General features: G+C 37.1%; 4 protein-coding genes across 6 annotated transcripts; 3 read left to right on the top strand and 1 right to left on the bottom strand.

Moving 5' to 3' along the window:
• The first annotated feature begins 3,986 nt into the window (after positions 1 to 3,986).
• On the top strand, positions 3,987 to 10,001 carry l(2)37Cb (DEAH-box helicase 16 lethal (2) 37Cb). The gene is made up of 4 exons (XM_089651310.1): positions 3,987 to 4,492; positions 4,673 to 4,809; positions 4,902 to 6,877; positions 6,958 to 10,001. Exons 1-4 carry the CDS (start codon positions 4,137 to 4,139, stop codon positions 7,183 to 7,185), a joined length of 2,697 nt encoding a protein of 898 aa, XP_089507436.1. The 5' UTR covers positions 3,987 to 4,136; the 3' UTR covers positions 7,186 to 10,001.
• Tektin-A (Tektin A) lies at positions 7,063 to 21,946 on the top strand. 3 transcript variants are annotated; one of them, XM_089651313.1, is made up of 8 exons: positions 7,063 to 7,163; positions 17,822 to 17,999; positions 19,016 to 19,175; positions 20,294 to 20,520; positions 20,607 to 20,901; positions 21,038 to 21,260; positions 21,433 to 21,593; positions 21,715 to 21,946. In XM_089651313.1, exons 2-8 carry the CDS (start codon positions 17,846 to 17,848, stop codon positions 21,929 to 21,931), a joined length of 1,437 nt encoding a protein of 478 aa, XP_089507439.1. In that variant the 5' UTR covers positions 7,063 to 7,163; positions 17,822 to 17,845; the 3' UTR covers positions 21,932 to 21,946. The 3 variants fall into 3 exon arrangements, with proteins under 3 accessions (XP_089507439.1, XP_089507440.1, XP_089507438.1); XM_089651314.1 differs by lacking the exon at positions 7,063 to 7,163 and adding an exon at positions 7,222 to 7,244; XM_089651312.1 differs by lacking the exon at positions 7,063 to 7,163 and having other exon boundaries at positions 17,325 to 17,999.
• A 427-nt stretch (positions 21,947 to 22,373) lies between these two features.
• Positions 22,374 to 24,422, bottom strand: Cog6 (conserved oligomeric Golgi complex subunit 6). Its single transcript, XM_089651311.1, has one exon. The coding sequence runs from the start codon at positions 24,276 to 24,278 to the stop codon at positions 22,395 to 22,397; it is 1,884 nt and encodes a 627-aa protein (XP_089507437.1). The 5' UTR covers positions 24,279 to 24,422; the 3' UTR covers positions 22,374 to 22,394.
• Positions 24,423 to 24,549: 127 nt separating this feature from the next.
• On the top strand, positions 24,550 to 25,447 carry Sirup (Starvation-upregulated protein). The gene is made up of 2 exons (XM_089651317.1): positions 24,550 to 24,708; positions 24,842 to 25,447. The coding sequence occupies exons 1-2, from the start codon at positions 24,654 to 24,656 to the stop codon at positions 25,099 to 25,101; spliced, it is 315 nt and encodes a 104-aa protein (XP_089507443.1). The 5' UTR covers positions 24,550 to 24,653; the 3' UTR covers positions 25,102 to 25,447.
• Positions 25,448 to 25,463: the final 16 nt, after the last annotated feature.

Raw genomic sequence — 25,463 nt, 5'->3', positions numbered from 1 at the left:
AAATTGCAGAAAGAGCAAAAACCAAGGTATGATAGTTTCTTTTCTCTGCTTATCCCTACATGGGCAATCTCTTTATAACATTATTTTATTTTTTTCACTATAGTTAGATGCAGTGTTGTGTCAGATACTAAGTATCTAGATACAGATACTTGGCAAAATTTGTAGCTAGATACAGATACAAGATACATTGTAAAATTGTATCTGTATCTAGATACATATACTTTTTAAAAGTAACTCACAGATACTCGGATACTTTTCTTCTTTTTTGGGGGAAAACTTAAAAAATATATATATATTATCGAAAACAGCGATTACTTTAATTTCTTAAAGACGGTAGACGTAAACGCTTGTGATTATTTTACATATTTACACTTGCTTGTTTTATTCGTTGCCCAAAAAGATATTGGCAAATTGGCCTGCAAGCGGTGATATTCGCGAGTACCCGGGTAGCATATTACTACCCGGGTACCCGACGCCCCTTGGATAAATTAAAAATACGTGAACTATGTGTAACTTGATTACTTTGGGTTCTGATGGAAAATTAAAAAAAAATAAATTATTCATTATTTTTATTTTATTTTTTAAATTCATTTTTTTTATACACGGGGGTACCCTGGTACTCGGTTACTCAGGTTAGGACCCATGTATATAAACTGCTATAAAATATTATACACTAGATGGACAAAGGTACCCACTAGCTGAATCTGTGTCATGAATCTGTGAGAAAACTTTAAAATTAACTAGAGAAAATCGGTAAAGAAGTTCACTTCTCTTTCACTCTATAAATGCTGGCGTCCCACAGGGATCGGTTCTATCTCCGACTTTGTTTTTGTTGCACATCAATGACCTTTTGACATGTGCACCGATTCATTGTTACGCGGATGACAGTACAGTTCATGATAGCTTTTTGTTTGACAAGCCCCCAAAGGGCACACAAACTCCAACGGCTCGGAGGGATTTGAAGCAGAGAATGGACGGTTATCTCGAGAGTATTTCCTCCTGGGGTAAAAATAATCTCGTCGAATTTAATGTTTCAAAGACCCAATCCTATCTGATTACGTCTAAAAGGGATCCAAATGATAATCTAGTCTCCTTCAACGGAAGCAATCTTCCGAACAGGCCTTCCATTGATATGCTTGGTGTAACTATAAGTGACCAGCTCAGGTACGGGAGCTCCATCGAAGCCAGAGTAAAGCTGGCCTCTCAGAAGCTGGGCGTACTGTACAGGGCCCGCAGATACTTTAATAGTACACAACTGTTGACCCTGTACAAATCGCAAGTGCGCCCTACTGTCGAATTTGGCAGCCATCTCTGGTCCGGAGCCCCTAAATACCTGAAAAAAACCCTTGACTCTGTGCAAAAACGGACGGTCCGTTTGATAGATTCCCCAATCTTAATTAATTCCCCAAACGGACTGCAACTTTAGAGCACAGGCGTCAGGTAGGTATGCTGTCCTTGTTCTATCGGTATTACAATGTAAGATGCTCTGATGAACTAGCGTCATTGATCCCTTCGGCACCGGTGCGTAGTCGGGATACACCGAAACGCGCGCCCAACATTTGTACACGGTTGACATTTGTCACATGAGAACGGGTCGCTTCTACGATTCGTTCTTAAGTTCAACAGCTCGGCTGTGGAACGAACTGCCGGCCTCTGTGTTTCCTCCCTCCTACAACATGGGACTCTTCAAGACTTCTTAGCAAAGCAGCAAACCTGAACTCGGAAATTAAGGCGCAATTGCTTGCGCCTACCAAAACACGTTTCCGCAATCTACACAACTTCTTAGCTAAGCAGCAAACCTAACTCGAATATTAAGGCGCAATTGCTCGCGCCGACCAAAACACGATTCCGCAATCTACACAACTTCTTAGCTAAGCAGCAAACCTGAAGTCGAATATTAAGGCGCAATTGACTCGCGCCTATCAAAACACGATTCCGCAATCTACACAACTTCTTAGCTAAACAGCAAACCTGAACTCGAATATTAAGGCGCAATCGACTCGCGCCTACCAAATCACGATTCCGCAATCTACACAACTTCTAAGCTAAGCAGCAAACCAGAACTCGAATATTAAGGCGCAATAAGGAAGTTGAGTCCATTTTTTTATTTTGTTATCAATTTTCGCATTCAAACTTAAATACTGGTATTTTTTTTAAAGTTTGTTTTCATAATTAAATTAATTCTCAATGTTTAAATTTTATCAAGCCCGCCAAAACGAGCGGAATCCGTGCGGTAAGAGGCGGGGTGTGGGTGTGACGTCATTCGAACTGTGAAAACCACGTCGCTTAAGCATATTGTATGGAAAAAAAAATTAATTCTTCAACAAGGAATTCCAGTAATTTTTTACCAATGTTAACCGTCTATTAGAATTGATGTTATAAAAAAAAGAAAATTGATTAAGATTTCATAGTTAAATTAATATTTTAAGTTAGAATATTTGCTTTTCCCGCCCGGTACCGTACAAGTACAGGCGGCCGGTACTATGGTTTGCCGTCGCTATTTGTTGACGTGCCCCGCGCGAATTCGGGACCACCGCGCAGAAAAGTAAAGACCAAAAGTAAAATAACGGTATACAGCCCAGTTCACTGTGAGACTTTTCTGGGCGGCCAGCGGCCTGAAGTGTATCACATGTTATGTGACATGTATAATAATAAAAACTTCTAAGTTATGCAATAAACAACATATTATTATAAAGCACTATACGAATATGTATCTTTAGAAATCCATTTCATATAATAATAACAACAAATACGTACATATATTTGACAAACCCAAATAAACGTTTGGCCTATACACCTCTCTCATCTAAACCGACCATCTCTCATGTAATAAAAAGAGATGCACCATAGGTGATCCGTTGTACGTACAAGTCACGACACATGTGACGTCAGAATTCTTTCGACCAATCGTGGAGCGTATACAGTCTATTGCTATTGAATGCTTTTTCAAGAACTTTTAACTAATTCTAAGAATAATAATATAGAAATATATTTATATATTTAGAATCGATATTTTTTGATCTACATGAACATATTTTTTATAAGTCAAAATATTTTTCACTCAACTTCCTTATTGTATAAAGATGATAATCTAAAGATGAAAATTACTTATCGGCTGCTCGGCAATATTCGGAAATGCTCGGCCGTGACGTCACAAAAATAATCTGAGCGGAGAACCAATTTCAAATAAAGCGCCGAAACACTTCACTTCGGGTATGCTCGGATATGTTGGCCACGCCCCCTGTCGACTAGTCGCTGTGCATATAGCGACTCCCCCTTTCGAAACGTCATCGAACAAGGAATCGATTAGAAAATCATTCCACAGTCCGAGACAATCGTTTTGAAAATACAATACTTGACAAATGAAATATTATTCCTGTGGTACGTTGTGTGACGTACTACCTAATGTGATTAAATATTCGCTGCGAACTGGAATTACGCTATTATTATGTGCTAATTTATTGTCAAATGTTTAATTACGATATTATTTAACTACCAAAGAAGCTATGAGTATATCAGTGTAGTAGAAGAACAATTCATTTTAGGTTGGGATTTAAAACGTCCGTACATTTAGTGTGCGTAATAAATGACAGTCTGACTTATAATAAGTTGGAAAGGTTGTTAATAAACATAAATCGGTCATTTTTACTGTGCCGTTTTTGTGAAAAATCACCTAGAGGGCGCTCCATAAAGAATTTTATTTATAATAAGTGTAAAGTATTTCTTTTGGAAATTATTGTATTATATAGTATTGGATTGGAATTGGAATAAGGTATGAAACTTATTTTTATTATTTATTCAGTTTCAATGTGGACATTTAAAAATTTTATGTAATATGAAACGCACTCAAATTTTTAGTCATTCACAGAACGTTGCTAACTGCAAGTAAGCAATAAACATCATCAAATATTTCGATCCTGCCCATCACTACTCTTGAATCGCTATATCTATGCTTGTACCCCGTTTCATTGATCTCTATTCTATGGTTGATCTGTCAAAATAAGCAATATTATTCGAATTTATTCGACGCATTTATTTATGATTCGACGTGAGTGGTTTATTTATGTATTCGACTTTTTAGGTTTCCTTTGAGAGTTCCCCATTCATCTAGTACGCGGTTTAAATTATTTTTTACCATGGGAAAACATAAAGATAAGAAGAGGAGACGCAGATCGAGGTCGTCCTCGTCTTCTGGTAGTGCAAATAGTGAAGAAGAACTGAGAAAGAAGGATTTAAAAGAGCGCGACGAATTTTCAAGTAGATTGAAACAGAAGGATGATTCCAAAACACGGAAAGTTATTGAAACGTCGGAAAAGAGGTCATTTGAAGAAGCAGCTAAAAGACTCAAGGTTGAAGCTGAAGATCGAGATAAAATACTCCCGTCCCTTCGAATCCAATCCAGGCGGAAATACCTGGAGAAGAGGAAGGATGACAAAGTTGCAGAATTAGAAGCAGACATTGCGGACGATGAATATCTCTTTGTCGACGATGTGTAAGTATTGCAGTTGGTGCGATATATTCAATATATTATTTTAACATTTATAGAATCCTTTTTAATATAAAGGAAAAGCTTTTATCTAGCTGCAATTTAAACCCTTACAATGATAATCCTTCTGTACCTCTTAACTATTATGACACAAGTGAGTTGATACTGTATTGTTGTTTTTCCCAGACTGACTTCCCGCGAGAAAAAGGAGCGTGAACATAAGAAGGAACTTCTCCGCATTGCTAAAGACCATGAAAAAGCGAGGGAACTGGAAAATGTCCAGAGGTACCACATGCCCCGCGATCTCAAGAAAGGAGAGAAGGGTAAGATTTCCTCCACACCATGACACGGTAGATTTGAGTGTTTCCCCCTGCCCCCCCCACCGTAGTATTGCTCATGTTGTGTCTATTTCCAGGTGACTATGTGGAAGTCGACGAGAGGGAGAGACTACCCCACTCCGAGCAGAGGAAGTGGGAACAGGAGCAGATGGCTTCGGCAGTTTACAAGTTCGGAGCCAAAGGGACTGCAGCGGCTGCCGAGGAATACGAGTTGTTGCTGGATGACCAGATTGAGTTCATCCAGGCCCTTCGCATGGATGGGGACCGGAAAGAAAGCGACAAGAAAGAAGAAAAAGTCTCCATCACAGAACAGAAAAAGATGGATATCGCTGAGTGCAAAAAGTCACTCCCCGTTTTCCCTTTCAGAGATAGTCTCATTGAAGCTGTGAGGGAACATCAAGTCCTCATTGTGGAGGGTGAAACTGGGTCCGGCAAGACTACCCAGATTCCGCAATACCTTCACGAGGCCGGCTTCACAAATGACAATAAGTGCATCGGCTGCACACAACCTCGACGTGTGGCTGCCATGTCTGTGGCTGCCCGGGTGGCGCAAGAGATGGAAGTGAAACTTGGAAACGAAGTGGGATACAGTATCAGGTTCGAGGACTGCACTTCCGAAAGGACTGTAATTAAATACATGACGGATGGTACCTTGCATAGGGAGTTCCTTTCAGAACCTGATTTAGCATCGTACAGTGTTATGATAATTGACGAAGCTCACGAAAGAACATTACATACTGATATATTGTTCGGTTTAGTTAAGGATATTGCCAGGTTTAGGCCAGACCTGAAACTATTGATATCTAGCGCTACATTGGATGCCCAAAAGTTTTCAGAATTCTTTGATGATGCTCCCATCTTCAGAATTCCCGGAAGACGTTTCCCTGTAGATATTTACTATACCAAGGCTCCAGAAGCTGATTACGTCGATGCTTGTGTCGTATCCGTACTTCAGATTCATGCCACTCAGCCGCTGGGAGATATTCTGGTCTTCCTTACGGGGCAGGACGAAATCGAGACTTGCAATGAAATGTTACAAGACCGTACAAAGCGCCTGGGATCAAAAGTAAAAGAACTAATAATTCTCCCAGTGTACGCTAATCTCCCTAGTGATATGCAAGCTAAAATATTTGACCCCACTCCCCCGGGAGCCAGAAAAGTCGTTTTAGCTACCAACATTGCTGAAACATCTCTGACGATAGATAATATAATTTACGTTATCGATCCAGGCTTTGCGAAACAAAACAACTTTAACTCTCGAACGGGAATGGAGAGTTTGATGGTGGTTCCCATTTCCAAAGCCTCTGCAAATCAAAGAGCCGGCCGGGCCGGGAGAGTGGCTCCTGGCAAGTGCTTCAGACTCTACACGGCCTGGGCGTATAAGAATGAACTCGAAGACAACACGATTCCAGAAATTCAGAGGATCAATCTGGGCAATGCCGTTCTCACTCTCAAAGCTCTTGGAATTAACGACTTGATCAACTTTGACTTCCTTGATCCTCCCCCTCATGAGACCCTGGTGCTGGCTCTGGAGCAGCTCTACGCCCTTGGCGCCTTGAACCACCACGGGGAGCTCACCAAGGCGGGGAGACGAATGGCAGAATTTCCCACAAATCCAATGATGGCAAAAATGTTGTTAGCCAGTGAAAAGTACAAATGTTCAGAAGAAATAGTCACCCTTGCTGCCATGCTGTCAGTAAATGGAGCCATATTCTACCGGCCCAAAGATAAGATAATCCACGCAGACACGGCTAGAAAGAACTTCAACCATCCCGGCGGGGACCACCTGAGCCTGATGAATGTGTACAACCAATGGGTAGAGTCGGACTTCTCCATCCAGTGGTGTTACGAGAACTTTATCCAGTACCGGTCCATGAAGAGAGGCAGAGACGTGCGGGAGCAGTTGGTGGGGCTCATGGAGCGGGTGGAGATAGAGATGGTGTCCAGCCTGACGGAGGATGCTAATATCCGCAAGGCCATCACCGCTGGCTATTTCTACCACATAGCCCGCCTCTCCAAAGGAGGGAACTACAAGACTGTCAAGCACAATCAAGTAAATACTGGTTTTTCTTCTCATGGCAAATCAATCAAACTGTTCTGAAACTGATGAAATAATATATCACTCTGTTCCAGACCGTCCTGATCCACCCTAACAGCTCCCTGTTTGAGGAGCTGCCGCGGTGGGTGCTGTACCACGAGTTGGTGTTCACCACGAAGGAGTTCATGCGGCAGGTGACGGAGATCGAAAGCAAGTGGCTGCTGGAGGTGGCCCCCCACTACTACAAGTCCAAGGAGCTGGAAGACTCTACCAATAAGAAAATGCCCAAAGTCATCGGAAGGTCCAAACCAACTGAAGCTTAACACACTTTGATCGGGTTATTTTTTCGCCGGCTGACCGCTGAAAACGGGCGAAAATAAAGGTCCCGCGCGAATTTCTTTAATTTGTTTTAAATCGCTATATCTTCGAAAATAATGGAATATTTCAATAAAATTTTCTACATACTAATTCAGCATACCCAAGCTATAAAATTTCTAGCCGAAAACCAAGTATTATTTCTAATGAAACATAATAAATCGAAAACAAAGTCATTGTTGAGTAATTAGGGCTCAATTTTTTAAGTATAAACTAGGTTTCAATTTTATAAAATTACAAATTATTATATTTTCACAAAGCCCAAATCATTATAAAAACAAAAACAATTGCCACTTCTCTAGTATCGTCATAGTAACACATTATTACCCATTGAAATACCACGTGTGCAATTACTCCTCGCACGGTACAGCGGACCAAAACCATCGGAACGTGCTAATAATATTGGTTATTTTTTCAAATGAAATTTAAAATAATCACTTACGGTAGAATGCTTCTCGTATTGCTCACGTAATATTGTTTATTGTTTTTCACCATACACTATTAGGTTTTAGTTTCTAACCACTTTTATGTAATCAGTTTCAGTTCACGTCTAAAAATTGTTCATCTAATATTTGGATACAGTGTGATACTTAGTGAAACATTCCCCCCTATGAAGAGGGACGTCGCAAAATTGACACATATAACTCGTCAGACCTTTCGTTTTGTGCGCAGAACACACGCGACATTGTCTCTGGGGATATTTCTTTTTACCGCCGGTGACAATTTTTATCGCTTTATGTTTTTTTGTGTCCATTGATAATCTCCCTGGAGGATCTTTTTTCAAGACTTTCCTTTGTAATTGTGATGTGGATGGTCTCGGTTCCTCAAAATTTGCATCAGTTTCAGAAATCTCGGTCATTATCCAATATTTGGCAACATTGAGTAAAAACTGTTTATAAGTCAGTCTTTTGGTTGCATTCAAGGCCTTGTAAACTTTGTAGGAATTAAACAGAGCACAATTCAATAAATACATCACAGCTCTCTTAGTCCATTTTTTGGTTCTTCTTATTATTGAGTAATACGAAAGATACTGATCTGCACGATCAACTCCTTTCATATATTTGTTATACTCAATAATACTCTGTGGTTTCCAGATTCGTAGTTTCGTCTTCCAATCGATATTGCCGCTTTCAAGTATGATCGAAGAATGTATAGTTGAAATCATTCTGACGTCCCTCTTAGATTTCCAAATTTGCAATAACACATCATTTTTTCGACGGAAAATACTTTGGCCTGGATTGAGCTTTACGTTTTTAAGGCATTCGGGAAAACCTCGATTAATTCGCATTGTTCCGCACGTTCTTATTTTATGTTTCAGCAACACTTCACTAGTTTTAACGCTATTATAGTAATTGTCCATATATACATGATGCCACAAATTTAGGTATGGATTAAGCAATGTTTCAACTGTATCTATTAGTCGCTTTCCTTGCCCACAGTATATTTCCAAATTGCAAATGTATCCCGTAGGGGCTTCACTAACCATTCGCACGAGAATACCATATCTAATTATTTTTGACGCATTGTATACTTTAAATGCTAGCCTTCCCCGCCACGGTATGATGCTTTCATCTAGAGAAAGCTCCCTTTGAGGCTTGTAAACAGAATTAAATTTTGGGATGAGATATGTCAAAACGGGTCGAATTTTTTCAAGGCGGTCGCTGGAATCGGTAATGTTTTGGTTATTTGAAAAGTGCCAAGATCTCCAAATTTGATTGAAACGATCACGGCTCATTGTTTTTGAAAATATGGGCGTCTCGATACATTGGTCTGAAGACCAATAATCTTGTCTCCTAGTTTTTTGCACTTGACCCATAAGCAGAATCAATCCTAACATTTTTTTCATATCTGGAATATTTATAGGCTTCCACTTGATGGATTTGTTCGTTTGTTTGAATCTTGATTCATTTTGAGCATGGTAACGATTGCTTTCTTCTACCATCATCTTGTGGAATAATATTGATAATAGTGTTAGGCGAGGATGGAACTTCGAACATGGCGATTTTAAAGCTCTTTATTGCCATTTACAATCTCATGACTGGCAACCTTTGAAGGACATAAATGATGTTAATTTAGCGACACACTTTTTCTATTCCATAATTTATAAATATTTTGATATGTGTTTCAAAATTAAGCGCACTCCGAGGAATGGTAGAAAATATCCTAAATGGTTTTCTAGTGAGATTGTTAGCGACATAAAACTCAAATTCAAACATTACAAAAAATGGAAGAAAACTGGAATGGTGAGTGACCGGGAAATGTTTTGTCTACTTAGAACAAAAATAAAACGCAGTATTCGATTAGCACATGTGCAATATATTAATTCTATTGAAAAAAATATCAAATGCGATCCCAAATCTTTCTGGAAGTATATCTCGTCCAGAAGAAGTGATGGCGGGTTTGTTGACCATGTTACTTGGAATAATCAGTCTTTCTCAGGAGCAGATATTCCAGAAGCATTTGCAGACTATTTTAAATCAACTTATAGTAAGGAAGCTGCGGACTTGAAATCTTTTATACCTGGAAAAAATACGCCAACAAAAGCACAGAATGTTGATATTCAAAATATTACAAACACTGACATCACCGCTGCTGTTAAAAAATTAAAATCCAAAACTTCTTTTGGACCGGATCTTATTCCGTCATTCGTGTTAAAGGGATGCTTTGAGCCCTTATTAACACCTCTCGCGTATATTTATAATCTCTCACTTAACTCCGGAATATTCCCAGACCTGTGGAAAATCTCTAAAGTTACACCGTTACATAAAACTGGTGATAAGGCTTCAGTCTCTAATTATAGACCAGTGGCGATCCTATCCTCTCCAGCCAAGTTGTTTGAACTAATAATTCATAAATGCATTTATACCCAAGTTGAACCCTTTATAATTGACCAGCAACACGGTTTTAGGTCTGGCAGATCTACTGTGTCTAATCTAATGGTTTTTACGGAGTACATATCTCAAGCTCTTGATAGTAACAATCAAGTAGATGTATCATACAATGACTTCGCAAAAGCCTTTGACTCAGTAGATCCGCTTATTCTCCTAAATAAACTCGACCAATTTGGATTTTCAGCGAAACTTCTATGTCTATTTGTAAGTTATTTCTCAAATAGACAACAATACGTAACTTATGGTATTTTCCACTCTTCCAACTTCATCACAAACTCTGGAGTTCCACAGGGGTCGAATCTTGGACCCTTACTTTTCTCGCTATTTATCAATGACATTTACCATTGCATAAAATTTTCCAAGTTTCTCTTATTCGCGGATGACATGAAACTATTCCTTTTAATAAAATCTTTGGAAAATTGCTTGCAGCTACAAAGTGATATAAATTCTATCGTCGAATGGAGTCATACCAATAAATTAGGGTTTAATATTAAGAAATGCTCCATTATGTGCTACACCAAGGCAAACAAAACGATTTACTATAACTACAAAATGTCTTATTCATCTCTTCAGCACATTGTTATTTCAAGAGATTTGGGAATCGCATTTGATACGCACTTAACATTTCACGTCCACATAGAAACGATATGCAACAAAGCTTTAAGAATGCTAGGATTTGTGCTAAGCAACTCCAGACATTTTTGCAGCTCGGCCGCGATTCGTGTGCTATACTATAGTTTAGTACGTAGCATTTTGGAAAGTGGTTCTGTAATATGGGGACCAATGGATTTAACTTACTCTCAAATGATAGAGAAAGTACAAAAGAAGTTTCTGAGATATTTATATCTTAGAGACTTCGGATATTATCCCTGGTTATATCCATCAGCCTTTTTGTCCGGCATGCTGGGTATTAATAGCCTCACCGATAGAAGGAAAACTGCTTTGCTGATAACAGCATATAAACTTCTAAATGGTAACGTCTGTATTCCCGATATTATAGAAAAATTTGAGCTTTATGTCCCCGACAATTATACAAGAGCGCGCAGGCACAGAACCTTTGTCGTTCCAAAATGCAGAACCAACTTACCATTAGTAATGCCGCTCGGAAAAATGATTATGTTACTAAATTACCTGTCCCCTGATATAGATATTTTCCAACTTAATATTCACCAGTTCAAAAACGCTATTATTACTTAATAAATTAAAATAAAATGTATGTTTATTATTGGTTATGTATAACTGTAAATGTGCATTTAAAATTAAAAAAAAAAAAAAAAAAAAAAAAAAAAAAAAACAAATCATTTCTAATAAATAGTTCTACTACTTGCATAATACTTTTGGAATCAGCTGGTGTTACGAAAACACCAGGATGACCTAAAAATGATTCGATATTTGGCGGATTATCTATTCGAGACCACTCTTCTCCTTCTTCCTCCATATCACTTTCTTCAGAATCACTGAACTGTAATGGCATCACTGACATTCTTCTCCTACAAGAAATTTCTTCACTTTCACTAGATCCTTCACTTTCACTATCGAATTCAGGCAAATAATTACTAGAACAGGCAGATAAATTATCTGCAACGATTTCGTCATCACTTTCGTAATTTTCAGAATCCATTTTGAAAGGTTTGAAAAAGCTAATATAAATATTATCTCCTCAGAACACAACCGTACGACAATTTGCGTTTTAAAAACTGCCATGCACTTGTAAATATTTATTATGGTCCGCCTAACTGTGTTTGCCGATACCTGCTTTTGTTAGACGCGTCAGACACTCTGCGCTCGCTCGCACCTAGGAGTTGAGTGGGTGCGGAACAGAGATAGAGAGATTTGTTTCGGGTTTCATGGTCATAAAAACCCTCATTCCAAGAATTGAATTATTAGAATAACAGAATATGTTATCTAAATTACTTATTTCGTTGATCTTCAAAGCAATACCTATCAAGTGTCAGGTTTTCATAAAATATAGGTCATTTTAGTTGAAATATCGATGTACACAAAAGACTTCAAGATAAATACTAAATAAAGACTTGCATTACAATTTGATAATTATGTACGTATAGTTGGGACCTTTACAAAGAGATTGGTATATAATATTCATATAAAAACATCGGATAATTTCTTCTTTTCTGCCATTGAAATGAGGCGGGCGCAGAAGGTAGAACTACCCTTCCCGACGTTAAGCATCAATCGACCGAACGGGTAGAACTACTCTTCCCGATTAAAGTGTGTTAATAATAAAATACTTTTTTTTAAACCTCTCTTTTATTATATTGGACACGCCGTACATTCGTAATAAATTTTATCACATTGCCAAAAAACTTATTTGGATTTAACTCTCAGGCAGACACACTTTGAAATCGTATTTGGTCACATTTTTCAAACATTTGTTTTGTTATTGTCAAATGCCCAAATTTCGGGAGGTATAGGAACATGTATCACAATCATTTTGCAGGTAGAATCAGTCAAAATATCAATATTTTTTTGTTTGTTTACTGATTTGGAAAACTTACCCATTCGTTTTTTAATGCTATTGAATAGAAAAATAGTAAACAGTAACTGTTAACAGCACTTAGGAATGACAAAAAAAAATAGGATGGTACATAGTTTCCAATTTTCTAGGTACCTATACCTACATGGCCGCAAGATCCACCTTCCTCGTGGTCGTCGATTTTGGTCCTGAACTGCTTGGTCCCATGTGGTTCCCGTTACTACCTCGCTCATTCCCGAGGGTTAAGACTTGAGACATATTCATCCGACAACGATTTCCTGATCCATGCTGAATTCTCCTATGCCGAGTTCACATGAGGACAATTCAATATTGTCCCATTCCAGCTTAGTGAACTGCTGTGACCACGCAGGCCAGAACAATGAGACATTACAACCATTCGACCGTAAATGCGGAATGCTGCAAAAATGGATAAATGACAATGCGCATTATGAGCGAGTTTATGAAAAATAATATTTATTTTATACCAAGATGTATTGGAATTGTTAGAGGATGAACTAAATAATAGAATTGTGGATTAGGAATTGGATGGGGCACAGAACTTCACTGGGTTTGTCTGCAATGATCCTTAAAGTATTAGAAGAAGAAGATCCTCAGGAGTATAAATTGTGCATGAGAATGTCACCGGTGCACTTTGAATTGCTACTAAGCCTCATTTTGCCAAAATTTTTTAAGTGAATGAACTGCCTGGCTATCAGTTCTCCTGTGCACAAGCTAAGATGGCCCCTGTTCATTCCAGAATAAATGCGACAATACCAATTTTAAATAACTTAGACTTAAGATTAATTTTCCCACCGTTTTTAGTTTTAACATTAGCTCACCAGAATATTTCTTTCCCACATCTGAAATGTTAAATCCCAAATAAACATCTAACAGCCTGGTATTTTATAATCACAATGTCCTTCTAGGATTAAAAACTATTTCTCTGTAATATGTTTTTAGTGTCAGTTCGTTTTACTTTTAAGTACCTTCCAGAAGTCCCTGAATATTTTTTTGTTGTTTAAAATCTCCCAAATTTTATTGCCCTCAGCTTCAAAGACCGACTTTATTGCCTTCTGAATGTAATAATTACAAGGATGCCGCTAACCTATAGTAAAACAAGAAATTGCAAAATGCAATCATAAGATAATGTAAATACATTCCAATTGTCAATGTCATGTTCCTTTAAAATTATTGTTTTAGGCTAAAAAAAATGTACCCCGCACGGCAAACGTGGGAGAAAAGGGATACCCCAAGTATCAAGTCTACTCAGTCAGTCTCGAAGAATAGTCTTCCTTAATCTGAGAGTAGGCTGTGACTTAATCGTCTATCAGAAGTGGTAGGTATTGGAATTCCACTACTGATTGGAAGACTCCACTAATGAAGGGAAATTAGACCCTTAATCTGGTACCAGTAAACTTCAGCTGCGGCTGATAGTTAGTAATGTTTGTATTGTATAAAAATAAAACTGATGTGCTGAAAAGAAGAAGAAAGTGTTTACCTGCCTACCATAGGGTGATCTCGTACCAAGATAGAAACAGCCCCCATCTCAGCTTGAAAGTGCAATGAGTTCTTAGAGGTATACTAAATTCCCTCTTCCAATTGTTGGTGAAGCCTCCTCCTACTCTCCGGAACGGGCTTTTAGCTGCCCCTGGGTCTATAGCAAAAATTTTCTGAATTCTTGCTGCCTGCGGGATGGTTTCCACCTCCCCACAGTACTACTCCCATCAGCCTGTTTTGGCTTTCCGGATTGCTTCCTTGTATCCTTTCTGGTATTGCGCATGTTACTTGAAAATGGCCGTTCTTTCGTCACCACCCAGCGAGCCTTCTGGCTGCACTTCAATCTTGCGTGAGACATCTTCAGACAGGCAACTTCACAAGAGACCTCTACACCCCCCAAAAGTGACCGTGGGGTGTGCAATTTCAAAGTCGGGGTAATTGGGTCTTATTTTTTTGGGGAGAATGGACGAACCGTGACTGTTAACGCTCAACTAGGAGGGATTATTTTTCCATGTTGGAAATTTTTTTTAACCTTAATTAACTAACGGAGGAAACAAATCTGACAGACATTTGGTTTCAACAGGATGGTATTACGGCACATACTGCTCGGTTTCAATGACGAAACTGCAACAGATGTTCCCTGCGCGCCTCGTCTCTCTGAAGGGTGACATGGGGTGGCTCGTGCCCTCTCCTGATTTGAGCATTTGCGATATCTTCCTGTGGGGCTATCTGAAGGGAAATGTTTTTGAACATCGGCCTTGGAAGAACTCAAGGATCGAATTCGGGAGGAAATCGCCGCTATACCCGTTGAAATGTGTCAAAATACCACCAAAAACTTCAGAAATCACCTTCATCAATGTTTCGCTGCTGGGGGCCATCATATTTCTGGTGTCATCTTCAGGACTTGATGCATAAAACGGCATGATTTACCGAAATATATCCTGTATAAAATAAAATAAACCCCATTTTTTTAATAATAATAATAAATACTTAATAATAAGAATTAATTTAATATTAATTCAATATCTTTCAAAATTTGTCAGTCAACCACAAAATTTTCTAACTAAGGGCATTACTTATATGTTGCCCAAAAGCGAAAATATTAATAATCCCTCTCAGTACAGACCCATTACATGTTTACCGACAATATACAAAATATTAACCTCTTGCTTGACAGATTTAATATATATACACATTTAGATGAAAAAAATATTTTATCTGAACAACAAAAAGGTTGTCGCAGAAAACATATGGGATGTAAAGAACAATTAGTTATTGATTCTGTAATTCTAAAACAGATTCAAACTCGAAAACGTAATTTACATACTTGCTATATAGACTACCAAAAGGCTTTTGATAGTGTCCCGCACCCGTGGCTGATCAAAGTATTAAATATATATAAAATTAACCCCATTATTATTAGCTTTTTGGAAAATATTATGTCCTGTTGGAATACCAATTTACTTATCAATTTAAAAGGTAAGAAAATAGTAATACCGGGCATTTCAATTAAAAGAGGAATTTTTCAAGGAGACTCATTGAGTCTTCTTTGGTTTTGTTTAGCATTGAATCCTCTATCTAAAATGTTAATTAAAAGAAAGTTTGGAATAAAAGTTAAGGGTAATACAAGGGAGAGTAGTACAATTTCGCATTTATTATATATGGATGACATAAAATTATTTTCGAATTCTGAACAAAATTTAGAGAAAATGATCGAGGTAGTTAAAAACTTTTCAGATAATATCAAAATGACTTTTGGTTTAGATAAATGTAGAACGATCCATATAGAGAAAGGCAAAATTGTAGATGGGGACGAGAGTATATTTAGAAATTTCCAAATTACTAGTATGAAAAGGGATGAGGTTTATAAGTATTTAGGATACCCACAATCAAATAGATTAGACCATAGTAGTATTAAAAATGATATTAGGATTAAATTTCAAACTAGGATCAGGAAAATTTTAAAATGCAATCTGTCTGCTAAAAATTTAGTAAAAGCAATAAATACTTGGGCAATACCTCTATTAACGTACTCATTTGGCATAATTAAATGGTCTAATACAGATTTAGATAACTTAGAAAGATTAATTAGAACTACGCTAACAAAGTTTAATTGCCATCATCCAAATTCAGCTATAGAACGAGTTAATTTACCTAGAAATTTAGGAGGTAGAGGTATAGTCAAAATAACTTCTTTGAAACATAATCAGGTAGAAATGCTAAGAACTTTTTTCCATAGGAAAGCTCATAGCTCAGAAATGCACAAAATAATTTGCAAGGCAGATAGAAATATTAGACCTTTAAATTTATACGATGAGAATGCCAACATTTTTATAAATCCCAACCAGGAATTATTAGATTCCTGGTCAAATAAAATTTTACACGCAAAACACTTCAATTATCTCAACCAAACGTATGTTGACAAAATTTCGTCAAACAGATGGTTGAGTATTGGAGAGTTGAGCGCAGAAATAGAAGGATTTATGCTTGCCATTCAGGATAGAGTCATTAATACTAAAAATTATAGAAAGCATATAATCAAAGATACAAATCAAATTGATGATTTGTGTAGAAAATGTTTGGCTTTTCCGGAAACTATAGAACATATTATATCGGGATGTTCTATATTAGCACCGTCCGAGTATACATTTAGGCACAATCAAGTTTTAAAAATAATTCACCAAAATTTGGTAATTAAACATAACTTGATTGACTGCCGTAATGTAGTACCATATTATGGATACGAACCAAATTCATTTTTAGAAAACGAATTTTATAAAATATATTATGATAAAACTATACTAACAGACCGAGCGATTAGTCATAATAGACCCGATATAGTTTTACATGACAAAATTAAAAAAATAACTTATATCATTGATGTCGCTATTCCAAATTCCTGTAATATTCAAAAATCTGTTAGTGAAAAAATAAGAAAATACACAGATTTAAGAAATGAAATAAAAAGAATTTGGCATTCTCAGACTATAAAAATATTACCATTCGTTATTTCGGCTACTGGCATTATACCTAGCTCTCTAATTAAAAATTTAGGCGTATTAGATCTATCAAAAAAATTATATATAAAGATGCAAAAGTCGGTCATTTTGAATACATGTAGGATAACAAAAGATTTTTTAAATATTTATGCTGAGGGATCAGTAGGATTTATAGGCCCTGTTAGAAGTTCTACCGAGCCGAACCCTCTGATATGAAAATATCTGGAGTCGGTGAATTATTTTCCCATTTGATCTCTGGTGAGTTGACGTGTTGTTCTTGTATTGTTTTGTATTTATTTTGCTTATATAATGCATTTACATAATGTTGATTGACTAGATGATCATTTGTGGAAAAGTGAGTGGAAGGGTTAAGTTTTTCCTTTGGGGAAGATTTAACCCGGACAACTAAATCGGAAGTTTAAAAAAAAAAAATAATAATTAAAAGCCCTTCAAAACTGCACTGTCTATTTTGCTGCACCCTGTACCACCCTTGGCCCCTACCTTTCTGGAAACAAGACAGTGGCCTTTAAACATGACCTATTTGACAGAGTTTCTAAGGCAACAACATTGTTATTTTTTTTTGCTAAATCAATGAACACATTTTCTGACCTAAATTTTTTCAACCATTTGGCCAATCAATATTACGCTACTTTTGATTACGAAATTCGCAACACTAATTACATAATCCGTATTATTGTTTTAGGGAGAAATACTGTAATTTGACACAATGCCCGAGGAAGGAAATAAGCCAGAGGGTTACAGCCCAGGAGAGATCACTCCGGTAGCCGCCAAGCCCTGGCAGCCCCCGGACACACCTCCCTGCTACCTCCCCCAGAGGGATGCCAAAGTTCCTGCCAAGGACATGATCATGGGACCCATTGGTAATACATTTTATCTTCCTCTGTGGTCAAACGGTATTATGTAAAGGCTTAATTCAAGACAATAGTAACGGAATAATTTGTGGGTCTGAACGTTAATCAAATTCTGTTGCGCGGCCTTCTTCATACGAAATTTAAATTTGGATTTGAGCCCAAAATACTTGACCAAACTGAATTATGTTTTTTTTTAAATCAAAATTTACAGCAAATAAGTACAGATATGTGCTGCTTTATTTATATATGTTTTAAATTATAAAATATAGGCATTTCAAAAATTTTATTTTTCACGATTTTCAATGCAAATTTAACAATTATTTGTGAGTTAATGATAATTATTAGAAAAAATAATCTATAACTTACGATTAAAAAAATATTATTCAGTTTGGTTGGGTATTTTGGCCTCAAATCTAATTTTAAGTTTTGTATGAAAAAGGTTGCGCAACCATTCCCCTTAATATGCAAAAAATATTATACACGGCACTTGGTTACAACTTAATTACAACAAGAAATAACTCTTTATTTGGTGGGAGATGGTAAAAGTTGCATTAAAGTTCCAATTTTCTCAATCAAAGGTAGGTTTGAAGGTTAGGAAAGATGCACAAATTATTAAAATAACCCAAACTAAACCCTAAAAACCTATTTTGTGCATGTTTACTTAAACCCTGACCTAAATAGTTAGATATTTAAGTTAAAAATAAGTGTTGTTTTTTTTAAAGAGCATTTGCATGCAGCAGAATTTGTTAAGTTTATCATATTTTTTTCTTCATAATTTCCAAAATAAATTGTAAGCCTACAAATTAAATTGTCACAGCAATACTGCTGTAACCGCCACTACCTGCAAAAGCACTTAATTTGATATATTTAGAAATTTTATTTCTGTGTAAATCTATGTTTTCTCACGTTTTAAAAGTTTTTTTGTCAAAAAAGCAATCAATAAAGGTTTGACATTGTAGGTAATATTATTATATATACTATTACAGCACCAACAATAAATATGTATTTTTATATAAATTGACTAGGTCCGTGGGCAACTGGCCTAGTAGATTGGACACCATTGGCAGGAATGACTGGAACTAGACCGGTTGTGGATAAATACTCCATAACCAAATATTCTATTGGGGAATGGCGTCAGCACAATGCCCATGTTTTAAATGGTGAATCTTTAAGGAAAGCTGATATGTAAGTAAAAATAAATCGCAAATACATCCATATTGGAATATACGAGTACATATCGGAAATTGCACAAAAAATAATTATTAAGACATTACAGTACAATTAAATCAAAACCTACCCCTCCAAACAATTGTTCCAAGAATCTTTCTAGCCAAAGACATGACACTTTTGTATTTGCATTACCCTATTGTAAAACCAGATCACCCCTAAGGCATATTAATTTTATTTAAAATGTACATTTATTCACTACTTAACAACCTTTGAAGAGACCATTTGCATCAAAACTTTTATTAAAAAATATATCAAGAAATATATCTTAGCTGAAATAGATCTATTTTTTTGCAAGTCAAAAAACTTCATATTTAATTTTTATTTTATAATTTTTAAAACATTTACACTCTAAAAAGAAAATGAATAACTTAATTTTATTTTTCACAATTATATTTCTGTAGTACTCACGCACAGGCTTTGCCTTTGTGGGATTTCATTGTTACATGCTACCTTGTATTTTTATTTTTATAATAACTGTTCCATGTATCAAAAACTTTCAATAAAAAAATAAAAAAAGTGCAAAAAATAATTCAATATAAAATCAAGTTTCGCTCATAAGTATCTAAATATAAATAGGTACATTTTGAATTTTTGTCGTATTGTTTATTTATCAACGATGTGCTGCTAACATTTTCTGCAATAATTATGAATAAATGATAGTACATATTTATAATTTATACAACCCTGAGGAAGGTTAAGGACGAACCAAAATTAGTGGTTATAATATGGTGTTAAAACAAAATATATTGTTAATAAAACTATATTAACTGCCCGTACATACTCGTATGTAAATAAATAATAATACATGTACATTCTAAGAGAGCATCGTATTCATTGGTCAAACGCATTGTACATATTATTTTGTATTAGTGATTGACAAACCGGTGGATGCAATCTGTTAGCCATAAGTTGTTATAAAACCATGTCGAGTCTATAGTTAATAGTGAGATAGAGCATTTTAGAAATACCCATATTATTTGTTTGAACAGCACCCTTGAGTTGATTTTTCACAAAAACTACGCCATAAAAATTATCCAAATATTATTATTATAATGCATAAATTAATCATTTAGGCTGGAGATGGACTCAAAGAATGCTCTAGCCCAAGCGTACGCAATGACCGATAAAGACTACAATGACAATACAAGTCGCTTGAAGGAAAGGGCCCAGGAAGTTTACCGGTGGAAAGCTGATGTTGAGTTTGCTTGCAAAGCCATGTCTGATGAGGTGGTCATCCTCGAGGAAATGCGTCAGAGACTGAAATCTGCTTCTTCTGTTCTGCTGATCCCGGAAGCAATCGGTAATATTATTATTTATTCTACCTTATTTAATAATAAAAATAATATTATTTTTACAATAAAGTGTCTCTCTTCTATATGATTCAAGCGAGGGAATGTTTGGATCTGCGGTCCAACAGATTGGAGCCTGATCTAGTCCGCGATGCTCCAGAAGAAGAGATAATAAAGGAGATGTCGCTTATTGGAGCCATCCGTCGCCTATACACCTCAACACTGGTGGATTGCGACCAACAAATGTCCAACAACAAAGCGGCCAAGTCCCGAATAGAATTTGACTGGAGTGACAAAACAGTTGCATATGATACAGATTCTTTGAATATCGGACTGAATACTAAAACAAGCACTATCTTACTAAAACCTGGCGCCGTAAGACTATCAGATGGGTAATTATAATATTTCTTTGATGCTCCGTTACAAAATAAATCAAATTATGTAAGAAAATTCTCAAGATAGAAGTACGGTTCTATATTAACCATGAAGTTTCTTGATTGACATAAATGTTTAATGGATGGTTTTTAGGCAGTCTTCTCTGGGTTACTGGGAGCATTTTTGCAAAGAGAATATGGATCAAGTAGAAGCAATGAGGCAGCAGTCTATTGACAAGCGCTCCTCCATAGACGCCATGCTCACCAACACAGCCAGAGACCTGCGAACACAGGCGGACAGGGTTGATCAAACTTTGGCTGAGAAGTCATCTTGTACGGATGAACTGCGTATTAGACTTGAAGATGAATTGAAAAGGGTACGTAATTCAAGCTTTAATTATAAATCAAATCTGACAAATTGAGTTCTGCTAGTTTCACTTTATTACCAGTGACAGATGACCATCCAAAAGTACATGAGAGATTTTGAACTCAGCATACTGTCAGTTATTCTACAGATGATTAATTTCCTTTGGTAAAAATGATTTTCAGACTCTGCAAAAGTTGGCCGACATAGAATTGCTGTGTAATAATCTGAAGACTGCCCTGAGGCAACTGGAGCTAGCCATGAAAGTAGCTCAAACTCGCCTCGACAACCGGGGCTTCACGGGGCGTCCCAATGTAGAACAGTGTCGGGACACTCCACACATGGGGTAAGTTCAACTGTGTATGGATTATAGAGTCCTAGGTCTTGGGGTTAGTTGAAAAGGATTTCAGACACCTACATACGGAGCCAGTTGATCATATAAATAATTGTTAAAAACTCCATTACAGATTGTTGGAAGAAGTAAATACGCTAGGTAAGAGTATCGCAACACTAAAGGATAAACTGGACCGGTCTAATCTCGTCAGGAGCAATCTGCTCCAAGGAAGGGGCAGCTTGGAGAGAGAGTTGATTATCAAGAAGAAGTCACTTTACATAGACCGGGAGAGGTGTGGGGCGGTGCGGTCGTTCTACCCCTCGGCTGCCAAACTGTCCGGGCATGAATAAACAGTAAATTTACCAAATTAGACGCCCCAAGTGCATTCAAATAAATAAATATGTTAAATTCTTATTATCACTAAGTGACGTATTGTAGACTTTAATAATAAATTTACTACTGCTCTTTAACTCTCTTGTCTCTTAAGAAATTCCTCGTTCGTAGCAATTTTATTTGTAAAACATCTAAAATGTTACATGTCAGTTAGAAAAAACATTTTTTGAATGCACATTGTTTCAGTTCACCTTTATTAAATGCATTAATAATTACACACTAAATGTTATTTTGTCTGAAAGAATATAATTCACTTTTATAAATAATATAATATTATGTTTTTATTTCCCACCATTTGTGTAGTTTACTTTCTAAGATCTTAATTTAATTTAAGTCCAGCACTTCCAAAATCAATTTATGTTAAACTCGACGCATTTTGCCTTTCAACAAGGTGTGACGTGTGGAGATATTTTGTATCAATCACAAAGCTAACAGTTCAGCCACCTCCGCAGGTGTTCGGCGAACGATCGCCTCGGGATTCTCGTACTTGTTGGCGGGATCGTGCACGGCCGAATAAAGATTTTTATAAATGGCGAGAATTACTTCGAAAGCTCTCCTTTGTACGGTAGATTTATTAGTACTACTCATTAAGAGACTTATTTGTGGCAACAAAAATACTTCGGGCATGGCGATAAAACTGTCAAATTTATTCATAAATGACTTCAACATCGTGGATTCCATTCCCGGAATGGAGGAGAGAGGAGCGTGCTCTTGCTCCTGCAAGATGGTGTAGATGGGTCCTAGATTCAGGTTGGCCACTAAGGAGCTGGCCTGCTCTGATGTCAGGGTGTCCATCTGGGCATCGGATTGTGCTTGCAGTCGTTCATTATAATCGTTGGTGAATGGACACAGCGAAATTGTGCACTGTATTTGATAGATGCAATTTAGCAAATAGACGGCCATATCTGTTGTGGAAAGATGGCAGGCAGTTTCGTTAATTGCTCTGAGAAGAGGATCAATCACATGTGCCACAGCCTTCAGGAGATCCGATCTTTCATTTTGCTCAGACACTGAAGTGATGGACAATATTTCTCTCAAGAAGCTCAATAGATCAGTCACCACGTTAGAAGGGGTCAAATCTGTAGGTGGAGCCTTCACTCCGTGAGACAAATCTATTTTTACCTTTCTCTCGACGGCACCCAAAAACACAGCCTCGCTTTGCATTTGCAGTTCACTTAAAGTCATCAACAAAAGTCCACCGTGAATTTCCTCCGACAAAATCTTACTGTAATACCTGATGAGGTTTGTGACTACGCAGAGCAGCACGGCTTGCTTGTCTGAGGTGAGAATTAATTCCATTCGGACCTTCAGCGGATGGCAAAGGCCTTCGGTAATCTCCACCAGCGCATTAAAAACCTCTTCTTTCAAATTAATTTTATCGCAGTGTTTGAAGAGAATAGTGAGGGATTCTTTTTCTATGGGTAAGGACTGGTGGACCCAGGCTAGAATATCACCAATGTAGCGTTTAGGATCGTGAGCGTAATATTCTATCGGCTTCCCCGCGCCACTGCCACCTTTAGTTAGTGCATCAATAAAGGAGCGCACCAAACAGGACTTCCTGGCACCGCAATATTCATCCACCACGTACTTGAACAGGACAGGGCGTGTCTGTAATTTGCACATGGCTCTCGGTATCAAAGATTTGTTATCCGTCGAGTCGAAGTTCCGACATCCATGCTGGGTCCAACGGTAGAGACGTTCGATAGCAGCCTCTTGATGGAGGCTGATCTTCTCCATGATATCCAGTGCGGCGGTTTCAAATCCAGAATGGATTAGTGATTTGCACTGATTGTGTAGGTTATCCACTTTCTCCAACACGGAGAAGAAATCTTCAGTAATAGGAGTGTCTCTAGTAACACCATGCAGGGTCGCATTTTCCACAGGGGTTAGTTGGAAATGGGAAATAAATGCATTAGCAATGTACAGCTGTTTCTCCACTTTTTTCTTTTCATCTTGAAGTGAAGTGGTTTGTACTATCAAGTGGTGGGTTTTCTCTTTTGATTCCTGTAGCCTGGAGGCCATATTGTCAATAGCGGAATTCATCTTTAAGACATCTTCATATAGAGAATCCAAATGTTCCTTCACATCACCGAAAGCCTTGACAAAATTCTCGTAAGTTTCCAGATTTCTTTTCTCGATCTGGTTTTGCAAATTGCGTCTTGCCAGAGAAGAATTGACCGTGCAAAACGTTGATAAGGCTCGCAAAGCGTCGATGGTTTCTTTTTCGGTATCATGACGTGTTTCTAGTATTTGACTTATTCGCTTTTTGATGTTTGCAGATTTTTCTTCACTGTCTACTCCCATGTTTATTTTAAGTACAACTCTTTTCGCGTATTACTATTAATTTATCAACCAAGTTTTTGTCGTATAGATATGGATATTGTTTTGTCGGCAACAACTGACAGCTGACAGATCAGTTGGCTCTTGGCAGTTCCAGAACGTCAAAAACTACGACGGCTAGAGAAGTATAACTTCAAACAATAATAATACTTAACGTCATGTGCACAAAGCCTATTTTATAGTACTATAATCTAAATTTGTGTAAGTACATTTAGTCATTCAATTATTTACTTTGTTCAAGTTGTCATATTATAAAATGATAATAAAGGTCGAATTAATTATCACAAGTTTATAAACATTCGTTAGTTGTTATATTGAAATTGAAAGAAACACTTTAAAATGAGCTACTCCTTGTCTAATATCATTCGATTTTCTAAACGCCAAAATGTTTTCGGTAAGAAAATCGTGTTTATATTTGTTTAGGTTAGGTCATCATAGAAACTTTCTTACATGTCATTACTCTTGGTAGGAAACATTAAGTAAAAGAACTAATAAAATAGTTTACGTATGTTCTTATAATGTTTCAGTCATGATGAGGTATTTTTCTTCGGAGGCTGACAAACCGATGAGCCCCAAGATGCAAGAGTTCAAGAAGAAGCTGCGGGAGAAGGCCCCTCTGGGCAAGCTGGACGAGCAGCCCTTCGACCACCCCGCGCAGGAGAAAGAGCCACTGCAGCCCTGGCCCAACAACATCAACCCCCACACCGGGGAGGTCAACGGCCCCAAGGGCCCTGAGCCCACACGCTACGGGGACTGGGAGAGAAAGGGGAGAGTTTCAGACTTCTAATTTTCAAGTAAATATTTCACTAATGAAATGCTAGGCGAAATATTTAACATAAAAGCTAATATTGTGATGTGCAATATGTAACAAGCCAAATTAAGAGATCAATAATATTGTGATTTATAATGCTCCTGAATTTTAAAGAACTACGCTTGGCTGCTATTGAATAATGCAGATTCTCTTATTATAATTTATGTATTATAAAATATGTATGCAGTTGTGTAAGCAAGCTTCTTTATATTCATATTTTTATAGATTTAGTAGCTACATGTTTATATATTGTAATATACTTAGAAATTGTGTAGTAATAAAATAAAATATATCTTTGGTATATATTTTTTTTAATATTCGACAGTGGCGTTTTAATA

The sequence above is a fragment of the Hesperophylax consimilis genome, chromosome 4 (genome assembly GCF_061612785.1).
Source record: "Hesperophylax consimilis isolate HC1 chromosome 4, BYU_Hcon_1.0, whole genome shotgun sequence".
NCBI classification, from domain to species: Eukaryota; Metazoa; Arthropoda; class Insecta; order Trichoptera; family Limnephilidae; genus Hesperophylax; species Hesperophylax consimilis.
This window is presented reverse-complemented; position numbering and strand designations above follow the sequence as displayed.

Excerpts from the sequence above, each read along its gene's own strand:
- Tektin-A (XM_089651313.1), top strand. The coding sequence starts at position 17,846 with ATGCCCGAGGAAGGAAATAAGCCAGAGGGTTACAGCCCAGGAGAGATC. Across the intron at positions 20,521-20,606 it reads GCTGATCCCGGAAGCAATCG|CGAGGGAATGTTTGGATCTG; the intron begins GTAATATTATTA and ends ATATGATTCAAG. Across the intron at positions 21,594-21,714 it reads CGGGACACTCCACACATGGG|ATTGTTGGAAGAAGTAAATA; the intron begins GTAAGTTCAACT and ends ACTCCATTACAG.
- Sirup (XM_089651317.1), top strand. The coding sequence starts at position 24,654 with ATGAGCTACTCCTTGTCTAATATCATTCGATTTTCTAAACGCCAAAAT. Across the intron at positions 24,709-24,841 it reads TAAACGCCAAAATGTTTTCG|TCATGATGAGGTATTTTTCT; the intron begins GTAAGAAAATCG and ends ATAATGTTTCAG.
- Cog6 (XM_089651311.1), bottom strand. The coding sequence starts at position 24,278 with ATGGGAGTAGACAGTGAAGAAAAATCTGCAAACATCAAAAAGCGAATA.